Source organism: Kogia breviceps, chromosome 10, assembly GCF_026419965.1.
Source record: "Kogia breviceps isolate mKogBre1 chromosome 10, mKogBre1 haplotype 1, whole genome shotgun sequence".
In the NCBI taxonomy this organism is placed as follows: Eukaryota; Metazoa; Chordata; class Mammalia; order Artiodactyla; family Physeteridae; genus Kogia; species Kogia breviceps.
Window position 1 is genome coordinate 6,158,258 of NC_081319.1, and position 16,449 is coordinate 6,174,706.

The following is a 16,449-nucleotide window of genomic DNA, read 5'->3' on the forward strand; positions in this document are numbered from 1 at the left end:
CAAAATGCCCCCCGCTACTCAGAGTGCAACTTCAGAAATACAGTTTATTTCTCTCTTATCCTTGCTTCCTAAATTTAGCCACGTGTAACCTTGGGCAAGTCATTTTACCTTTGAACCCATGGTTTCCTCATCTGTAAAAGAGAGAAGAACCACACCTGGCAGGTCTGAAAGGATTATGTATGGAAAATAAGTCAATAATTAAGTCAATAAATGTCTCTCTTCTCTTCAGCAACTCCCCACAGCTCCCAATTAGCCAAAAAAATCTCTTTGAGGGCAGATGTCATGTTTCTTTGTGTATCTCTACAATGCCTTGCACAGTGACTTGTATACAAAAGTAGCCTAATAAATATTCATTGATGTAGCTAACAGGCTGTGATAAATTATCTGCTGAAAAAATGAATCAGATAGTCCTAAGCCTCTAGCACTTGTCTCTGTGCCACGGGAGGTACAAGAGAATCATGAGAAGCTGGCCCTGCTCAATGAAAGCTTCTGTAGTGCCCCACGTGGCCCACCTACGATGAAGGTTAAGAACGCTCATTCCTTGCAAAAACCAGTGCTCTTTATTTTAGATTTTGAGCAAAAAATACTCACATGTCAAAAGCACTGAACTCCAATGTTAAGCGAGCTGGCAGCCCAGCAGAATCACCTGGAGAGAAGCATTATCAAATAGTCAGTTATGAGTCAGTAATAGTGGCATTTATAACACAAGCGTTTATGAGTAATTTTGCTCTTTTGGTTGAGCCCAAAGTGCCCCATCCAATACCTGGCCATCCAAACTAAACAGGGACATAGCAGAAGATGACAGATTTCATGAATTCAAGGAATTTGCCAAGAACACAAAAAAAGACTCATTGGGAAAAATATTTCCAATCCCATCCCCCAGCAATACTAAGTAATCGGTATTAATTCTTTGGATTAATAAATTAGGTTCTCCCTTTCTTTTCTCCATAGGAGAAAAGAAGTGAAAGTGAACTTGGGTCAAAAGTCAGGAAGTAAAATAGAAACCAGTGAGTAATATTAATGATAAAAGTCAAGGACATCCCTTCGTGAAGGAAAGCGGACCCTACCATGGGCAGGGAAGGTAACAGAAGAGGGCAGAGGAGGGCGTTCCCCATCGCCTACCATTGTAGTAATGACCCTTAATGTCCCTGGGAGCTTCATCCAGCCGATACTCATTCAGCTTCTTCTGGGTCAACTCATGCCAGAATCCAACATCCAAGGCACTGCTGAAGGGGGCAAACTGCAATTTGGAGAGTCCGGGATCCCCCATAACTGCAGCCATTATTTACTGCCTGCTAAAACCAAAACAGAACACGGCAACGATGCACAAAACATGGTGAGAAACGACATCTGTAATCATGGGCTGAACCAAAACAAACAAACAGAAAGTAACGAGAGGCAGACGGTCTGCCTGAAGACACAACTTGGGGTATCAACCTGAGGAATCTGGCTACGTGGCCAAGTTCAGCCTCCTCAGGACACAACTGAACTTCCCGGCCTTCACTTTGGTGCATCTCCCTTTCTCATTAAAGTCAGTCTGACTGATGCACTAGTGTTATTCCTCCTTCGACACGGTCACAGCCTCAGAAGTTCCTGCCAGCCTGTGTTGTCCTAGGGAACTTTACAAGCACAGAACCCGAACGAAGTCCAGCCAGTTGGCATCACAGCCATGCCAACTGTCTGGATTCTGAGTGAGGCAGTGCTTGAGCGTCCCAGCCGAGGAGGATGAAGACGTCTCCCCCACCCTACCCACAGTACCAGAATTTCTTCGAAATCTCACGTTTTCTCTTTCAAATGCAGAAAACTTGCATTTTACTCTACCGTATATATTTTAATATTTCATTCTCCCCCTCAAATCATCAAATAAATTTGACTGTCCCGGCAATCAGGCATGTGGACACTGCAACTCCCTACATGCCCTGCACACTCTCTGGGGTACACAGACCCCAGGGGGAGAAGCACGACACTAGAGCAACTTCGCAGTTCCAAAAGCACAAGTTGATGAGGTCACTTTCCATTCTGTCCAACTGCCTCAAGACAGATGAATATTTCTGCAGTAGAATGTATGAATAGTCACAGCAGATGGATAAATCCAAAAAAAACAAAATGAGACGGTTCACATCTACTCAGAGAGGTTTTGTATGAGTTTTGGCCAAGGTTATTAAACCCCTTTCAGTTTTCTAAACTTGTTAAGATATTGGAATTAGAGACAAGGAGCTTTGGTCCAATGGTGACGATATGGTAAAATGCAAAGCGAGCACTACATAAACACGCTAAAAACCAAGAAAGAGGGGCCAAGTGTGGGTCAGAGCAGGGCGAAAGCCTCTGCGAAGGGGCTGGGCACATGGCTGCCCTGAAACCCTCCGCGGCCTCAGTATGGATTTGTGGCATCACACACCAGACAATGCCCGACTGAGTGTTTTCAAACGCTCACCGCCTTGAGGGCTTATTAAGAAATGAAGATGCAGGACTTCCCTGGTGGCACAGTGGTTAAGAATACGCCTGCCAGCACACGGGACATGGGTTCGAGCCCTGGTCTGGGAAGATCCCACATGCCGCGAAGCAACTAAGGCCGTGTGCCACAACTACTGAGCCTGTGCTCTAGAGCCCACGAGCCACAACTACTGAGTCCACCTGCCACAACTACTGAAGCCCGTGTGCCTAGAGGCCGTGTTCCACAACAAGAAAAGCCACCGCAATGAGAAGCCCACGCACCGCAACGAAGAGTAGCCCCCGCTCGCTGCAACTAGAGAAAGCCCATGCATGTGCAACAATGAAGACCCAACACAGCCAAAAATAAATAAATTAAATAAATAAATTTTTTAAAAAATGATGTCTGGGCTCCACCTGCTGGGGGGGCGGGGGAGAAAGGACGGTGAGGGTGGCCGGGACTGGGGCCCCAGGGTGATTCGTATTCGAGTTTGACGCTGTCTTGAAGCCTTCAGGCCATTGTCACTCTTACTTTTGTAGTCTCCACCTCTAAATCATTTCAAACATATTTAAATGAACACTCATCCCATACTAAATAATTTCTGGCTTTTGTTCGAAAGGATCTTTATAATTTTGCACTCTCAAAATGTTCATCTTGGGCTTCCCTGGTGGCACAGTGGTTGAGAGTCCGCCTGCCGATGCAGGGGACACGGGTTCATGCCCTGGCCCGGGAAGATCCCACGTGCCGCGGAGCGGCTGGGCCCGTGAGCCATGGCCGCTGAGCCTGCGCGTCCGGAGCCTGTGCCCCGCAACGGGAGAGGCCACGACAGTGAGAGGCCCGCGTACCGAAAAAAAAAAAGTTCATCTTTTTGGGTCACTCCTGGGTTCATAGGCCCCAGAAAAGTTTGTGAATTCTACGTACTGTGGCTTCAGAGCCCAGTGGAGAAACAGACCCTCATGCAGATGGCCCAGGGCCCACAGTTTGAGAAACGCCAGTCTAGAACACCCTAACAGCCTCCTGCTTGGTTTAGCGGGCCTCCATTGCTGCTTTCTCCCCTCTTCCTCCACAACACAGCTAGCATTTTCCTTCTACTGTTGGTGTTTGAAAGTTCCCATGCTCAGCCCTCTCCTTAGTCTATAAACTCTCCTCAAAGCAAAATTATTCATTTTCTACATCCATTTCCATCTATATGCCAATGAATCCCAGGACTATACTTCCAGTGCTAACCTCCAACCATACATTTAAGTGTCTTCCAAAGCCAGGACGTGAATTTCTCACAGATATCTCGAGGTTGACAAATTCCAAACTGAACGTACCTTTCACTAAAATTTGGCCCATTTTCCTGTATGTCTTAGTTTACTAGAGAGTACCACCATACACCCATGAAGAAACCTCAAAGTCATCTTCAATTTTTCCCTCTCACATCCAATAAATCACTAAATGCTAGAGGCTCAACTGTAAACAGTCCTCTGGCACTGAGATGAAGGTGGCAGCTATTGAGTATTGGCCAGGAGCAGGCACTGCAGCTTGGGTGTGCGCCTGAATTTTCTCCTCCCCGAAGCCCTAAGAGGAGACAGTTCCAATTTCACAGAAGAAGAAACTGAGGTTCAGAGAGATAAGAATCAACAGAGCAGCAGGCAGTGGTACAAATGGATCTCATGTGAAATCCTCCGTGGGACGGGTCATCAGGCCCCTACACACTTCAATCATTCACAACTTAGTCTTAAACGTCAACAGTAACTCATCATCATTTTGATGACCTGCTAAGGTCACCAAGATGGAATTTTACCAGTGCCAGCGACAAGAGAAAATTTTATTCCATTTTTCTACTCAGCAGCTAGGAAAAAGTGACTCAGGAGTACCACAGAAGAGAATGGACGGGCATGCCAAGAAAGAAATTTGCGTAAGAGGCATATCCTTCATTTTCTGACATATTTGGTCTTCGAGAAATTCTGAACAGAACCCAAGAGGCTATTTCACAAGAGGATGTGGTTGGTGTCCAGCTGCTAAAGTGTTGCCTGACTGGTTAAGGCAATGGAAAGGTCTTAAGCGACAACAGCAACAAGTGATTAGGAATCTGCTGGAACCATCTAAATAGGATACTCAATATAAAGGTATCACTTAGGAACCTATACATCTATGTCACATTGCCATCTTCCTTAAATTAGAAGCGAAGACTTAAGTCAGAAGGGAATTCGGGTGGAAGAGGAAGTGAGTCTCAGGTGCAAAGTCATCCATGTGTAACTAAGCTAGATCCAAACATTACCTGTGTCCTGAAAAGTAAGGCTTGCCCACATGACCCTGAACCGTGCAGATGAAACTTGAGGCCTCTGCTTAGCTTAGAAAACTAAAAGATTATTTCTATCACACTTCAACGTTCTATTCAGCATGTGAAACCCAAGTGTTACACAAGAGGGGATTGTGCCACTTCTGATGAAAGAGGAAAGGCTCTGAGGATTTGAAATTGTAATGAACAAGAACCGCAGCAGTAGAAGAAACCCAGCAGTAACCAAAATATCCGGTTAGGATTTAACTGAAATAGCATGTGGATGTAAAGCAATACAAACCTTCTGGGGCTGCGTCTACCGCCCCAACTTATAAATTTCAGGCTTTTATGGAAATAAAACTAAGTCACGCTCGGCAACTTAAACAAGCAAGAGCTCAAAAAAAAAAAAAAAAAAAAGCCACTGTATGTTACTTATCAGAAGTTCCTGTCGAAATGGACCTAACCGTTGTGTTAGTGCTGCTCTTTACCATCGAATCCCTACAGGAAATGTATAACAGTGGTTGCCTCCCAGGAAAGAAGCTCTGGGGTCAGGAGACTGGGGTGTGGAGAGACTTATTTTCATTGTATAACCTTTTTGCCTTTTGAATTTTATACTGTCTGTGTGAAATAATAATACAGAAATAAGTAAAATAATGAGAAAAAAAAAAGTCCTAACCAAATGGCAAGAAGAGAGGGAATGACAGATGTAAGATGACCAGCTCAGCTGCTTTGGTTTCAAGAAATAACACCTGGGAAACCCTGATGCAAGAACCTAGTCTCATTCATCTGTGTTCAGCACTTAGCGCAGTGCCTAGAATAGATTAGGAGTTCAGTAAATGTTGACATGAAATAGCTTTCTTCTCCCAAAAAGGGCCAAGGAATGGATGCTACAGTCAGACAAGATTTCAGCAGAGTTTAAAAACTACTAATGGCCTGTCCAAAGAGGAAGTAGACTGACCAAAGAGATGGTGAATTTTCCATCAGTGGGAGTGTTCAAGCATATATCAGGCGATCATTTGCCAAGTAACACTGCAGAGAGGATTACTGTATTAGGCAGTCAGACGAGAACACTGGTTGGCAAGCTTTTTCTGAAAAGGGCCAACTAGTAAATATTTTAGGCACTGTAGGCCAAAACAGTCTGCCATATTTTCTTCTTTCTTTCACTCTTAAAAAAAGTAAAAAAGACATTCTTAGCTCATGGACTGCACAAACAAAGGCCTTGGGCGGGGCCATATTTGCCAACCTTGGACTAGAAGATCTTTGAAGTCTGCTGTTTTTTTGATTCTTGGAAGGTGTCAATAATGCATTTTGTTTCTAGGGAGACTGACCTCTCTGGCAGAATCTTTTCAGAGGGCAGTAGAGATCTGCAAGGGCTGCTGAGGGTGAAGCAGATTGGAAGACCAAATTCCGAGGCCACGTCTGCCATCGGACACAAATCCGTCTTGATGGACCGCCAAATGTGGTCTCCACAGAACTCTAACACAGATGTGAGCATCACTAAGCCAAGACGGAGCTCATTCGGCATTTCCTGAAGCTCATCACGTGCGAAAGCTCGCAGCCGCAGCACTCCACCTCCCCGGCAGGCGCATGACTGCACCCCTGGCGGTTTCCTTCATACCTTCTCCTGGACCCCTGCTACCGCCTCCCAACTTCTCTAGTGCCGCCCTGGGGGACCTGCCCCTCCTCACCTCTGACCTGATGCCGCAGAAACATCGAGCTGCTTTGTGCTCCGCTAACTCACCTGCTGTCTTGCCTCTGCAACCGGGTCTGAAAGGCACCCCCAGCCCCCGTGACTGCCTGGCCCTCTCCAAATCCCAGCACAGAGGTGACCTGCTCTAGAAAGCCTTCCCAGAGCTGCCGCTCACTCTTTACTCCTGTCCTGCGCCTCCCGTCAGCCACAGCTAACCACTTCCCCCCACGGCCACCTGGACAGTGAGTATCGTTCAACTCTGCGTACCTGCCTGCCTCCATCAACCTGACTGTGAATTCCATAAACAAAGACCCTGGTTCACATTCCTCTCGATATATCCTCGTCCCTTTCAGAGTGGCTCTCAAATGTTACTAAGATGAATTCTGGAAACTTTTTACGGGTACCTTCCCCAAGAGAAACAAGAGAAGGAAAGAACCCAGGCTTCTGTGATTGGGAGGACAAGCTCCGGGCTTATTACCATCTAAGATGGAGATTGGAGTAAAAAAGTCATGAAGAACATATGGAGATACACCATGTGACAGAGAGGGTCTCTAAACCTATGACTTTTTCAGGATTAAGATCTTAGATGACAGGAAATATGCACATACAAATCAATTTTTTAAATTAATTTTTATTGGAGTCTGGTTGCTTTACAATATTGTATTAGCCTCCAGTGCACAACAAAATGAATCAGCCAGACACGTACAGATATCCCTACCCTTCTGGACTTCCCTCCCATTTAGGTTACCACAGTGCATTAGGTAGAGTTCCCTATGCTGTACAGTATGTTCCCATCAGTTGTCTATTTTATACATAGTATCAGTAATGTATATATGTCAATCCCAGTCTCCCAATTCTTCCCTCCCCACCCCTTTCCCCCTTGGTATCCATACATTTGTTCTCTACGGCTACATCTCTATTTCTGCTTTGCAAATAAGATCATCTATATCATTTTTCTGGATTCCACACAGATGCGTTATTATACGGTATTTTTCTCTTTCTGACTTATTTCACTCTGTATGACACTCTCTAGGTTCATCCACATCTCTGCAAATGACCCGATTTGATTCCTTTTTATGGCTGAGTAATATTCCATTGTATTATGTACCACATCTTTATCCATTCACCTGTCGATGGACCTTTAGGTTGCTTCCACAACCTGGCTATTGTAAACAGTGCTGCTATGAACACTGGGGTGCATGTGGTTTTTTGAACCATGGTTTTCTCAGGGTATATGCCCAGTAGTAGGACTGACGGGTCACATGGTAGTTCTATTTTTAGTTTTTCAAGGAACCTCCATACTGTTCTCCACAGTGGCTGTATCAACTTACATTCACACCAACAGTACATGAGGGTTCCCTTTTCTCCACACCCTCTCCAGCATTTGTTGTTTGTAGATTTTTTGATGATGGCCATTCTGACCAGTGTGAGGTGATACCTCATTGTAGTTTTGACTTGCATTTCTCTAATAATTAGTGATGTTGAGCATCTTCTCATGTGTTTGTTGGCCATCTGTATGTCTTCTTTGAAGAAATGTCTCTTTAGGTCTTCTGCCCATTTTTTGATTGGGTTGTTTGTTTTTTTTGATATTGAGCTGTATGAGCTGCTTGTGTATTTTGGAGATTAATCCTTTGTAAGTTGCTTCATTTGCAACTATTTTCTCCCATTCTGAGGGATGTCTCTTCATCTTGTTTATGGCTTCCTTTGCTGTGCAAGAGCTTTGAAGTTTCATTAGGTCCCGTTCGTTTATTTTTGTTTTAATTTTCATTACTCTAGGAGGTGAGTCAAAAAAGATGTTGCTGTGATTTATGCCAAAGAGTGTCCTGCCTATGTTTTCCTCTAAGAGTTTTACAGTGTCTGGTCTTAACATTTAGGTCTTTAATCCATTTTGAGTTTATTTTTGTGTATGCTGTTAGGAAGTGTTCTAATTTCATTCTTTTACATGTAGCTGTCCAGTTTTCCCAGCACCATTTATTAAAGAGGCTGTCTTTTCTCCATTGTATATTTTTGCCTCATTTGTCATAGATTAGGTGACCATAGGTGTGTGGGTTTACCTCTGGGCTTTCTATCCTGTTCCATTGATCTATATTTCTGTTTTTGTGCCAGTACCATACTGTCTTGATTACTGTAGCTTTGTAGTATAGTCTGAAGTCAGGGAGTCTGATTCCTCCAGCTCCGTTTTTCTTTCTCAAGATTGCTTTGGCTATTTGGGGTCTTTTGTGTTTCCATACAAATTGTAAATTTTTTTGTTCTAGTTCCATACAAATAAATTTAAATGAAACTTTACTTAACCAAATATAAAAGTAGTAAAGAAGGGAATTCCCTGCTGGTCCAGTGGTTAAGACTCCATGTGTCCACTGCAGGGGGTACAGGTTCAATCCCTGGTTGGGGAACTAAGATCCTGCATGCCTTGCAGTGCGGCCAAAAATAAAAATAAAAATAAATAAAAGTAGTAAAGAATAAGTCTCCCTGAAAGGTTTCCCATGGTTATGTAAGTTAAAAGCTACACTCACAGTCTCAAAGTATCTCTTCACACACACACACACACACACACACACACACACACACACAATTATTAACTACAAAAAAGAAAAAGTGACAAAATGTGGCAGATACCATCTTAATGAAGGGTGATCAAAGTTAACACCAGTGTTAACAGCAGTGATGGGACCAACAGACACTGTGTGCTATCTGATAGAAGGCAACAAAAAGAACATAGCATCTATGGTATTCGGCTGAAAACAGTGGACCTGGGCCTAGTCAGGAGGAAACAAAAGATAAACCCAAACTGAAAAACATTCTACAAAATGACTGGGACTGGCTTATAATCTTCAAAAGTGTCAAGGTCTTAAAAGTCAGGAGAAGACTAAGGAATTGTCCCAGGGATTAGAAAGACTTGACAACCAGGGGCAATTCATGATCCTGCTTTGACGCTCTGCTATGAAAGATGTTACCAGGATAAAATTGGAACACAGTCCCCGGGAGAAGGGTATATGGAAGGTCTTTGACTTATTCTTGTAAGGTTTCTGTAAGTTTGAAAATGTAATAAAATAAAACATGAAGATGCGCCTGCACAGACACAGCTTATTCTATATTCAACAGGCAAAACCAATCAATGTGATAGAAGTTAGAAGAGTAATGACAGGGTGGTGTGGGGCTATTGACTGGGAAGGGGCATGAGGATGCCTCCAGGGGAGCTGGAAATATTCTACATACCTCAAGCTGGGCAGTGGTTACAAACCGTGTGCATACATAAAAATCCATGAGCTACATATTTACGATCAGTGTACTTTACTATATGTATGCTATACCTGAACAAAAAAACCCAGAAGATCCCATATTTAAGCTATACCAATCCCACAAAGAACCTTCCTTTCTCATTCAACAGTTAACAGATTACCTATTTAAATCTAGCTTTGTGGAAAAGAAATTCACTGTTCTAAATAAGGAGTGGAAATGAAATATTTCCATAAATTTTCTGGCATTTTGTTATTAAAGATGCTCAAGATGAAAGTATTTTGGTTTTGCTGCTTATAAAATTAATTGGAGCATAAGTGCTTCCTAGAGTGAGTCTGTCCAACCATTTTCCCTCTGCGGGCACCTATAGGACTGGACACAGCAGGTATGAAGCCAGTATAGGACTTTTGGAAAGGAAGAAGTAAAATTGGTAGAAAATAAGCAACAATCATAGAGATTAAAAAACAAACAAGGGGCTTCCCTGGTGGCGCAGTGGTTGGGAGTCCGCCTGCCGATGCAGGGGACACGGGTTCGTGCCCCGCTCCGGGAGGATCCCATGTGCCGCGGAGCGGCTGGGCCCGTGAGCCATGGCGGTTGGGCCTGCGCGTCCGGTGCCTGTGCTCCGCGACGGGAGAGGCCGCGGCGGTGAGAGGCCCACGTACCGCTAAAAAAAAAAAAAACAACAAACAAACACCTGTCTTTAGGGACACTAGACCCTTGGTGGGGAGAAGAGAGAAACAGACCAGCCCGACTATCCAAAACATCTCTCACTATAATTTTTCATGCGTGCATTCTTGGGGTTTTGTTTGTTTGCTTTCGGAGGGCAGAGGAGCTTTGAACCATTCAGACAAAAGATGCTAAAAGCTAAGGTAGTTGGGAGCCTGGTCTTCAGTCAGATAAACCCACCTTTGAGCTCCGACTCCACCTCTCCCTGGCTGAGTAGCCTTGGGCAGGTAACTTCATCCCCTGTGCCTCCATTTCCTCTTCTGTAACATGAGGATAATCATACCGAACCCACGAGGTTGTTGGGAGAGGTAAATGAGAAAGTGTGTGACACACCTGTTCCGGTGCCTGGCTTACAGTCAGTAGTCAATACATGGCAGCTGCTCTTAGTCTCTGTCACCTCGCCCTCCCTCACCCCCCATCAGCCAACAGTACCTGAGAATGTGGTCGCCCCTCACCCTGCTCATCACGAAAACTTCCTCTGCCTCAAGCAGGCCTCATATAAGTCTTCCCTCCCTCACAGGAGCACTGCAGACACAGCAGAGGTTTAATTAAAACCTGCAGGATGACCTCCTGCTATAGGTCATCCAGGGGAAGTCCAGAGGAGCAAGTGCTAAGGGTTAGCAGCACTCTGTGTTCAGCTTCTCCGAGGCTGCATGGGGCCATTCACTGAGCAGAAGTGCCAGAATAACCACGATTTGGCCCTGAGGTACCATCTTTGGGCCAAAATGGAGCATGTAGAGCAGACTTCTGTTCTCATTTTCCCAGCTGCGGGGCTGCGAGCTCTGGCAGTCATTAAAATAAGCACCAAACCACATGACCAAGTCCCACTGACAAACAGAATATGTTCTTAGCTGCTGATGGGTAAAAAGGCGGTCGACATCGCCAGGAGTGGGGAGAGGGCTCCTCTGGCAGGCAGAGCCAATGCCCGTTTTGTAGGGCAGTGATGTTTTTTGCAACTTCAGGAGTTTTGGAAATAATCTGCAAGGCTGCTAAAGAAGGAGGTTTAAAAAGCCTTCCCTTCCAAATGGAGGGGGGAAAAGTTCCAAACGTAGAAGAAAAAGTAGGCTTTACCAGAAGATGAAAACCCAGGACTCCTACAGGGGAACCAGCTGGGTACAGAAGCCTCAATTCTTTTTAAAAACTTTGTTAGAGTCAAGATGCCCCTGAGCCAAACTGATGCCTCTGCAAGACACCAAGTCACCCAAAATGGCTTTTTGGGGGCCTGTGCTATTAGGTGGTAACAACTGAGATGAGCAGGCAGAATAACTGCTCTTACGGACGGGTTGTCTCCCTCACCCCCGTGGGCCACCTCTGCCCCAACAGGATCCACGTTATTTGCTTCTTCAGGAGGTCAACCAGGGAACTGGCAATCGCCTCCACAGGCTCAAACTGTAACCTTCATTCTCAATAGTTACTTCTGGGAGTTGTTCTTCTTTTGTTTTATTTTGTCTTCCCTCTGCTATAATAACTTCAACCTTCACATACAATGTGCTGTCTCGTTCAGGCTCAGTTTCTGAGCGTGGATACCCTGGATACCAGTATTGTGCGGTGTGGCAAGCCTATGAGAGGGTGAGAGTGAAAGCTGAGAAAACACGGGTAGGAGGGGAGAGGAGATCATACAAGGAAGATGGAGAACACTGTGCCCACCTTTGAGTCCTCTGTGCTACGTTCACCAACCAACAGTGTCACTTTGGTCCATTCTGTACGTGAGGGACAGCCACCTGGATTCATCTGAATTGCTAAGGAGCCCTCAGGTCAACCCACAACTAAAATCCATGACGGTTTCCTAAAAGCTGGCTGAAGCATGAAGGCTTGCTTCCGAGTAACAGTCTTTATGGTTTTCATTTATGGTGATCTTTAAGGAGTCCTGGAAAATGAGAGGTGCTGAAAAACTGGGCCAAGCAAACACTTGATTTTTAAAATATTTGATTTCCAAAGATGAGAACATAGATGTATTCTACAGCCCACTGGACAGAGAATCTGCTCCCAGGAAAGGTGTCATATAGTCCATTCTGGTTCACATGGCATCTTTATACAATAAGAAAATTACATACCTTCCTCAAGACATTTTACCTCCTCTTCTGAGAAAATTGTTGTTTAATATATTGATTAAGTTAGCTCAAGATATCTTTACCCTTGCCTGCCAGAAAACTGTCACTACAAAACACACCCATGACGCCTATGATCTAAATGGAACCCTCTTATATCTGGCCTCTTGTGCAGTGTACCACCTGAACAACTGTATGCAGCAACCCTGAGTATTCACAAAAGACCACTATGGTTTCTCCAAGAACAAGTCACGACAGAGTTACTGCATTTCTGCCTTGATTATGGAAGAACCACAGACAAAGGAGATAGACTATGTGGACCTCAGCAAGGTCTCTGACAAGTCTTCTTCAGACAGCCTAGTAGACAAGGTGAAGATGTAGGAATTGGACACTGACATAATTAGAAAGATTTAAAACTGGTAAAAATAATCTTATTCAAACGGTGTTACTTAAGGAATGAACTGATGTTAATAAGAAAGGAGCTAATAGGGAAGTCTTTGGCTCAGTCTCAGGGCCTAGCCAATTTATTTTTATTTTACTTATCTATGTGAATGAATATTCATCAATATTTACCAAGTATTTTATGCATGCTGAACCTTGTTACAGCAGGGAAGCTGACACATAAACAAATACATTCAGTAAGATATTCTAATAACCACATATTACCAGTGACTTGGATGACGATACAGGTTTGCTTATCAGTTCTACATATGACATGAAGCAAGAAGGAACAGGCACTATAACAGATAACATAATTCAGAATAAAAGACTCTGACCACCTAGAATGACAGGTCTATTTAACAAGATTAAAATTTTCACAGAGGGAAATCTAGGGTCTTAAATCTTAGTCCAAAAAAACAACTGGACAACAATGTAGTCTGATCTGCTGGAGTTGGTATGGTAGACAGAAGGGTGTAGCTTCATGAGCCAGAGAGACCTGGGTTCAAAGCCCACCTCTGCTACTTCAAGCCACACAACCTTGGGCAAATCGCTTTCCTTCTCTGAGCCTGTTTCCTCATCTGCAAGATGGGACACCACCTATGGTGCAGAATTATTGACAGCATTCAACTAGAAAATGCATGTATCTGGCACACAGGAGGCACTCAAAAGGAAAATTAATACCATCAACAAAGCACATGCCAAGAAAACACTGGGGTTTCCATTTCGTTATTACTTCAGTAAACATTTATATGACCTACTAGTCCCTACGCTGTATCTCAGGACTCAATGGCAACAAGTCATGATCCTCGCTTTTAAGGAGCTAACAGTTTTGAGGGTAAGACAGGCCAGGAATGACAACAGAGCAAGCTGCGGGTAACACGAGCACGGTAAGGGTGGTGAAAGCGTTTCGGCAGGGTGCTGTGGGAGGAGAAGGAAACCCTCGAGCGCAGATTTCGAAAAGAACTGGCAGTGGATTCTCAACAGGGACACCACGTGACATGCTGGGTGGGACAATTCTTTTTCACTTGCTGCTAGCCCCACACATTGCAGAATGTCCAGCACCCCTGGCACCCTCTTAAATGCAGTAATGCCCCGTGGTCACGTCACAAAACACAACAGCTCCACGCACTTCCAAATGTCCTTTCGATGGCTGGGAGAGGGGAGTGGTGGGCAGCGCCAGCCCAAGCCGGTCCCACTGGATGAGGAAGGCTACAGTGGGGAGGAGGGACACTCCAGGCAAAAGGAGGAAGCTGTCTCAGTTCCACGTCTCCAATTCTAGAAACATTCCCATGGCCTCTGCACAAGCTTAGAATGTTCTCGTCCGTCCACATGCCCAGCGTCTACTGAATTCCTCTTCTCCCATCAAATCTGAGCTCAACCATCAGTAGAGGGAAGCCTTCCCTGACTCCCTCGTCTCCTGCTTAGGTCAGTTCTCCTGTATCCCACCCACACAGAGCACCACTACCTCCCGCCTCACAGCACATGCGCAGTTATCTCACACATACTGATGAATTAGCACTCTTCCCTACTCGGAGAAAAGCTCTTTGAGAAAGGAACTGTGTCAGTTTCTCACTGTCCTCCATCCGTCATTGTTTTCCCAGCACCTGACTCAGTCCTAGCACCTCACAGGTGCCCAATAAATACCTGCTGGTGACTGAATCTATGAACAAACGAAATAGCAATGGTATGTTTCAGAAAACACAAAGAGTTCTGTACGGCGAGAAGAAAAGGTTCGTGTGACAGAGTAGCTGGAAACCACACCCGAAAAGCAGGTGAATGCCAAATCATGAAAGGTCTTCCATGAAAAGCTACTGATTTGTATTTTAGCAAAGGTCTGTATTTTAGAAAGGGCACTCCAGCACCAGTTAGGGCCAGACTGCTGAGGCAGGGCAACCAGCTCAGAGGCTGCGCAGGAATACAGGCAGGAAGTGAAAGGGCCTGACTAAAGCAGTGGGAGAGGAAATGGAAGCGGAAACGCGTCAGGAGATATCAAGGACGGAGAAGCTGTAGAACCCCGAAGACTGCCCAGCTGGGAAGGAGGAAGGGAGGGATGGGACGAGAGGGAAAAGTCCAAGATGACTCCCAGGGCTCAAAATGTTTACTCACTGAAATGAATCAATGGAGAAAGTGAATGAGGGAGTGTAAAGAATGGAGAGAGAATCACAGGTCTGGAGAGAAGATGATGAGCTTAGTTTCGGACTCGCTGAGCTTTAGGGCTGGCATTCAAAATCCAGAGCAGTGGTCACTGGCACAGAAATGAGAGTTCACACTGTGGTTGAGAAGAGCAATGAGTAGAAGGCAGGGCCTTGGAGAAAACTAGCATTTAAAGGGCAAAACGAGGCAAAGAGCCCACAATGGAAACTGAGGGGAAATGGCCAGAGAGAGAGCTCAAAGCAGGAGTGGATTTTATAAGTGAAGGAGTATCGGCAATGTCAGACGTGCTGAGAACGCAAAAAAACAAGGAAGGAAAAGAGTTCAGGGGTTCTGGCAACACCAAGGCCTGATGACTCTGAGGACAGCAGGTTTGGGGGAGGGGCGACGCGGAAGTGGAATTTCAGCGAATGATGACTTCAGGAAGTAGAGGTGGCACCTTGTCCAAGAAAAGTGGCTGGGAAAAGGAGGTGTGACAGGGTACAGCAGAGGTTAATGGGAGGGCGTTTTGATTTTTTGAAAATTAGAGTAAACAGGATATTTAAATTAGAGGGATAAGTTAAACAGGAAAGAAATGGGACAAATGACGGAACCAGGTCCTGAGGAAAAGGAGGAGACAGGATCTCAGCATACGCAAAGGAAGTAACCTTAGAACAAACACCATTTTTTCACAGAATTAGAATAAAAGGCAAAGCAATAGGGTCAGCTGGAGATACATCTGTAACGACAGAAGTTGAGGAGCCTTGACTGATGGCTGCAACTTAGTGAAGTCAAAGGCGAGGTAGGAAGCTGGGAGAGGGAAGAAGACGTGAGAGACAAGGAGGGACATGTGGGCAGTGCTGAGAGCCCGGCTGGCTCTCAGATAGTGTGACAGTGTCAAGAGCGTGAAGCGTCTACAACGAAGCCCCGCAGAGTCGCGCGGGGGGCCTTAGGTTACGGAAAGAAGAGTAGAGTCCTGCTCTGCACGGCCAGACTCCTGGAGAAAAGAGGACTTGCTTTCTTTGCCACACACTCACAAAGAGACCGACACGCAGGAACACGTTCAAAGGATGGTAACCAGAAAGAAGAAGGTGTGAAAATCCCAGAGGCGACCATTCTGTGGCTGGACTGAGACCAGGTGGACAGGTTGTCACCCAGCCTAACGAGACCATGGAGATGCATGTCGTCTGCCTGGCAACAAAGCAGAACCTATTCACTCTCCCTTGAACACACAGTGGGGCTTTACTTACACTGGAGAAAGCCAGGAGGATCTGGAGGTAGACGGCAGGAAGGCATTAGTGAATCTTACTTCCATGGGTAAAAGTGGAGGACAGAGGCCATTCCTACTTCCAAATAAAATCTCTGAGGCCAGGGAAACCAATCAGGGACCACTGATCAAAGAACTTATTACTTATTTCCACGAAGAGGATTCATTCCCCACTCCACCCCCAATATCCTGACTCCCGACCCCCGAGGTATC

At 45.2% G+C, this 16,449-nt stretch overlaps 1 protein-coding gene across 7 annotated transcripts in view; it reads right to left on the reverse strand.

Annotated features, from left to right (window-relative positions):
* The window catches only part of ATG7 (autophagy related 7), a 319,810-nt gene that overhangs the window by 220,820 nt on the left and 82,541 nt on the right, over positions 1 to 16,449 (reverse strand). For 5 of the 7 annotated variants that reach the window (XM_067043420.1, XM_059076095.2, XM_067043423.1 and 2 more), the window contains exons 2-3: positions 1,123 to 1,292; positions 592 to 646 (exon numbers count right to left, since the gene is read on the reverse strand). In XM_067043420.1, the coding sequence (XP_066899521.1) occupies positions 592 to 646; positions 1,123 to 1,282 (215 nt within the window). In that variant the 5' untranslated portion in view covers positions 1,283 to 1,292. Of the gene's footprint in view, positions 1 to 591; positions 647 to 1,122; positions 1,296 to 16,449 lie in introns of all 7 variants that reach the window. The other 2 variants (XM_059076097.2, XM_067043422.1) reach the window with 1 other exon arrangement.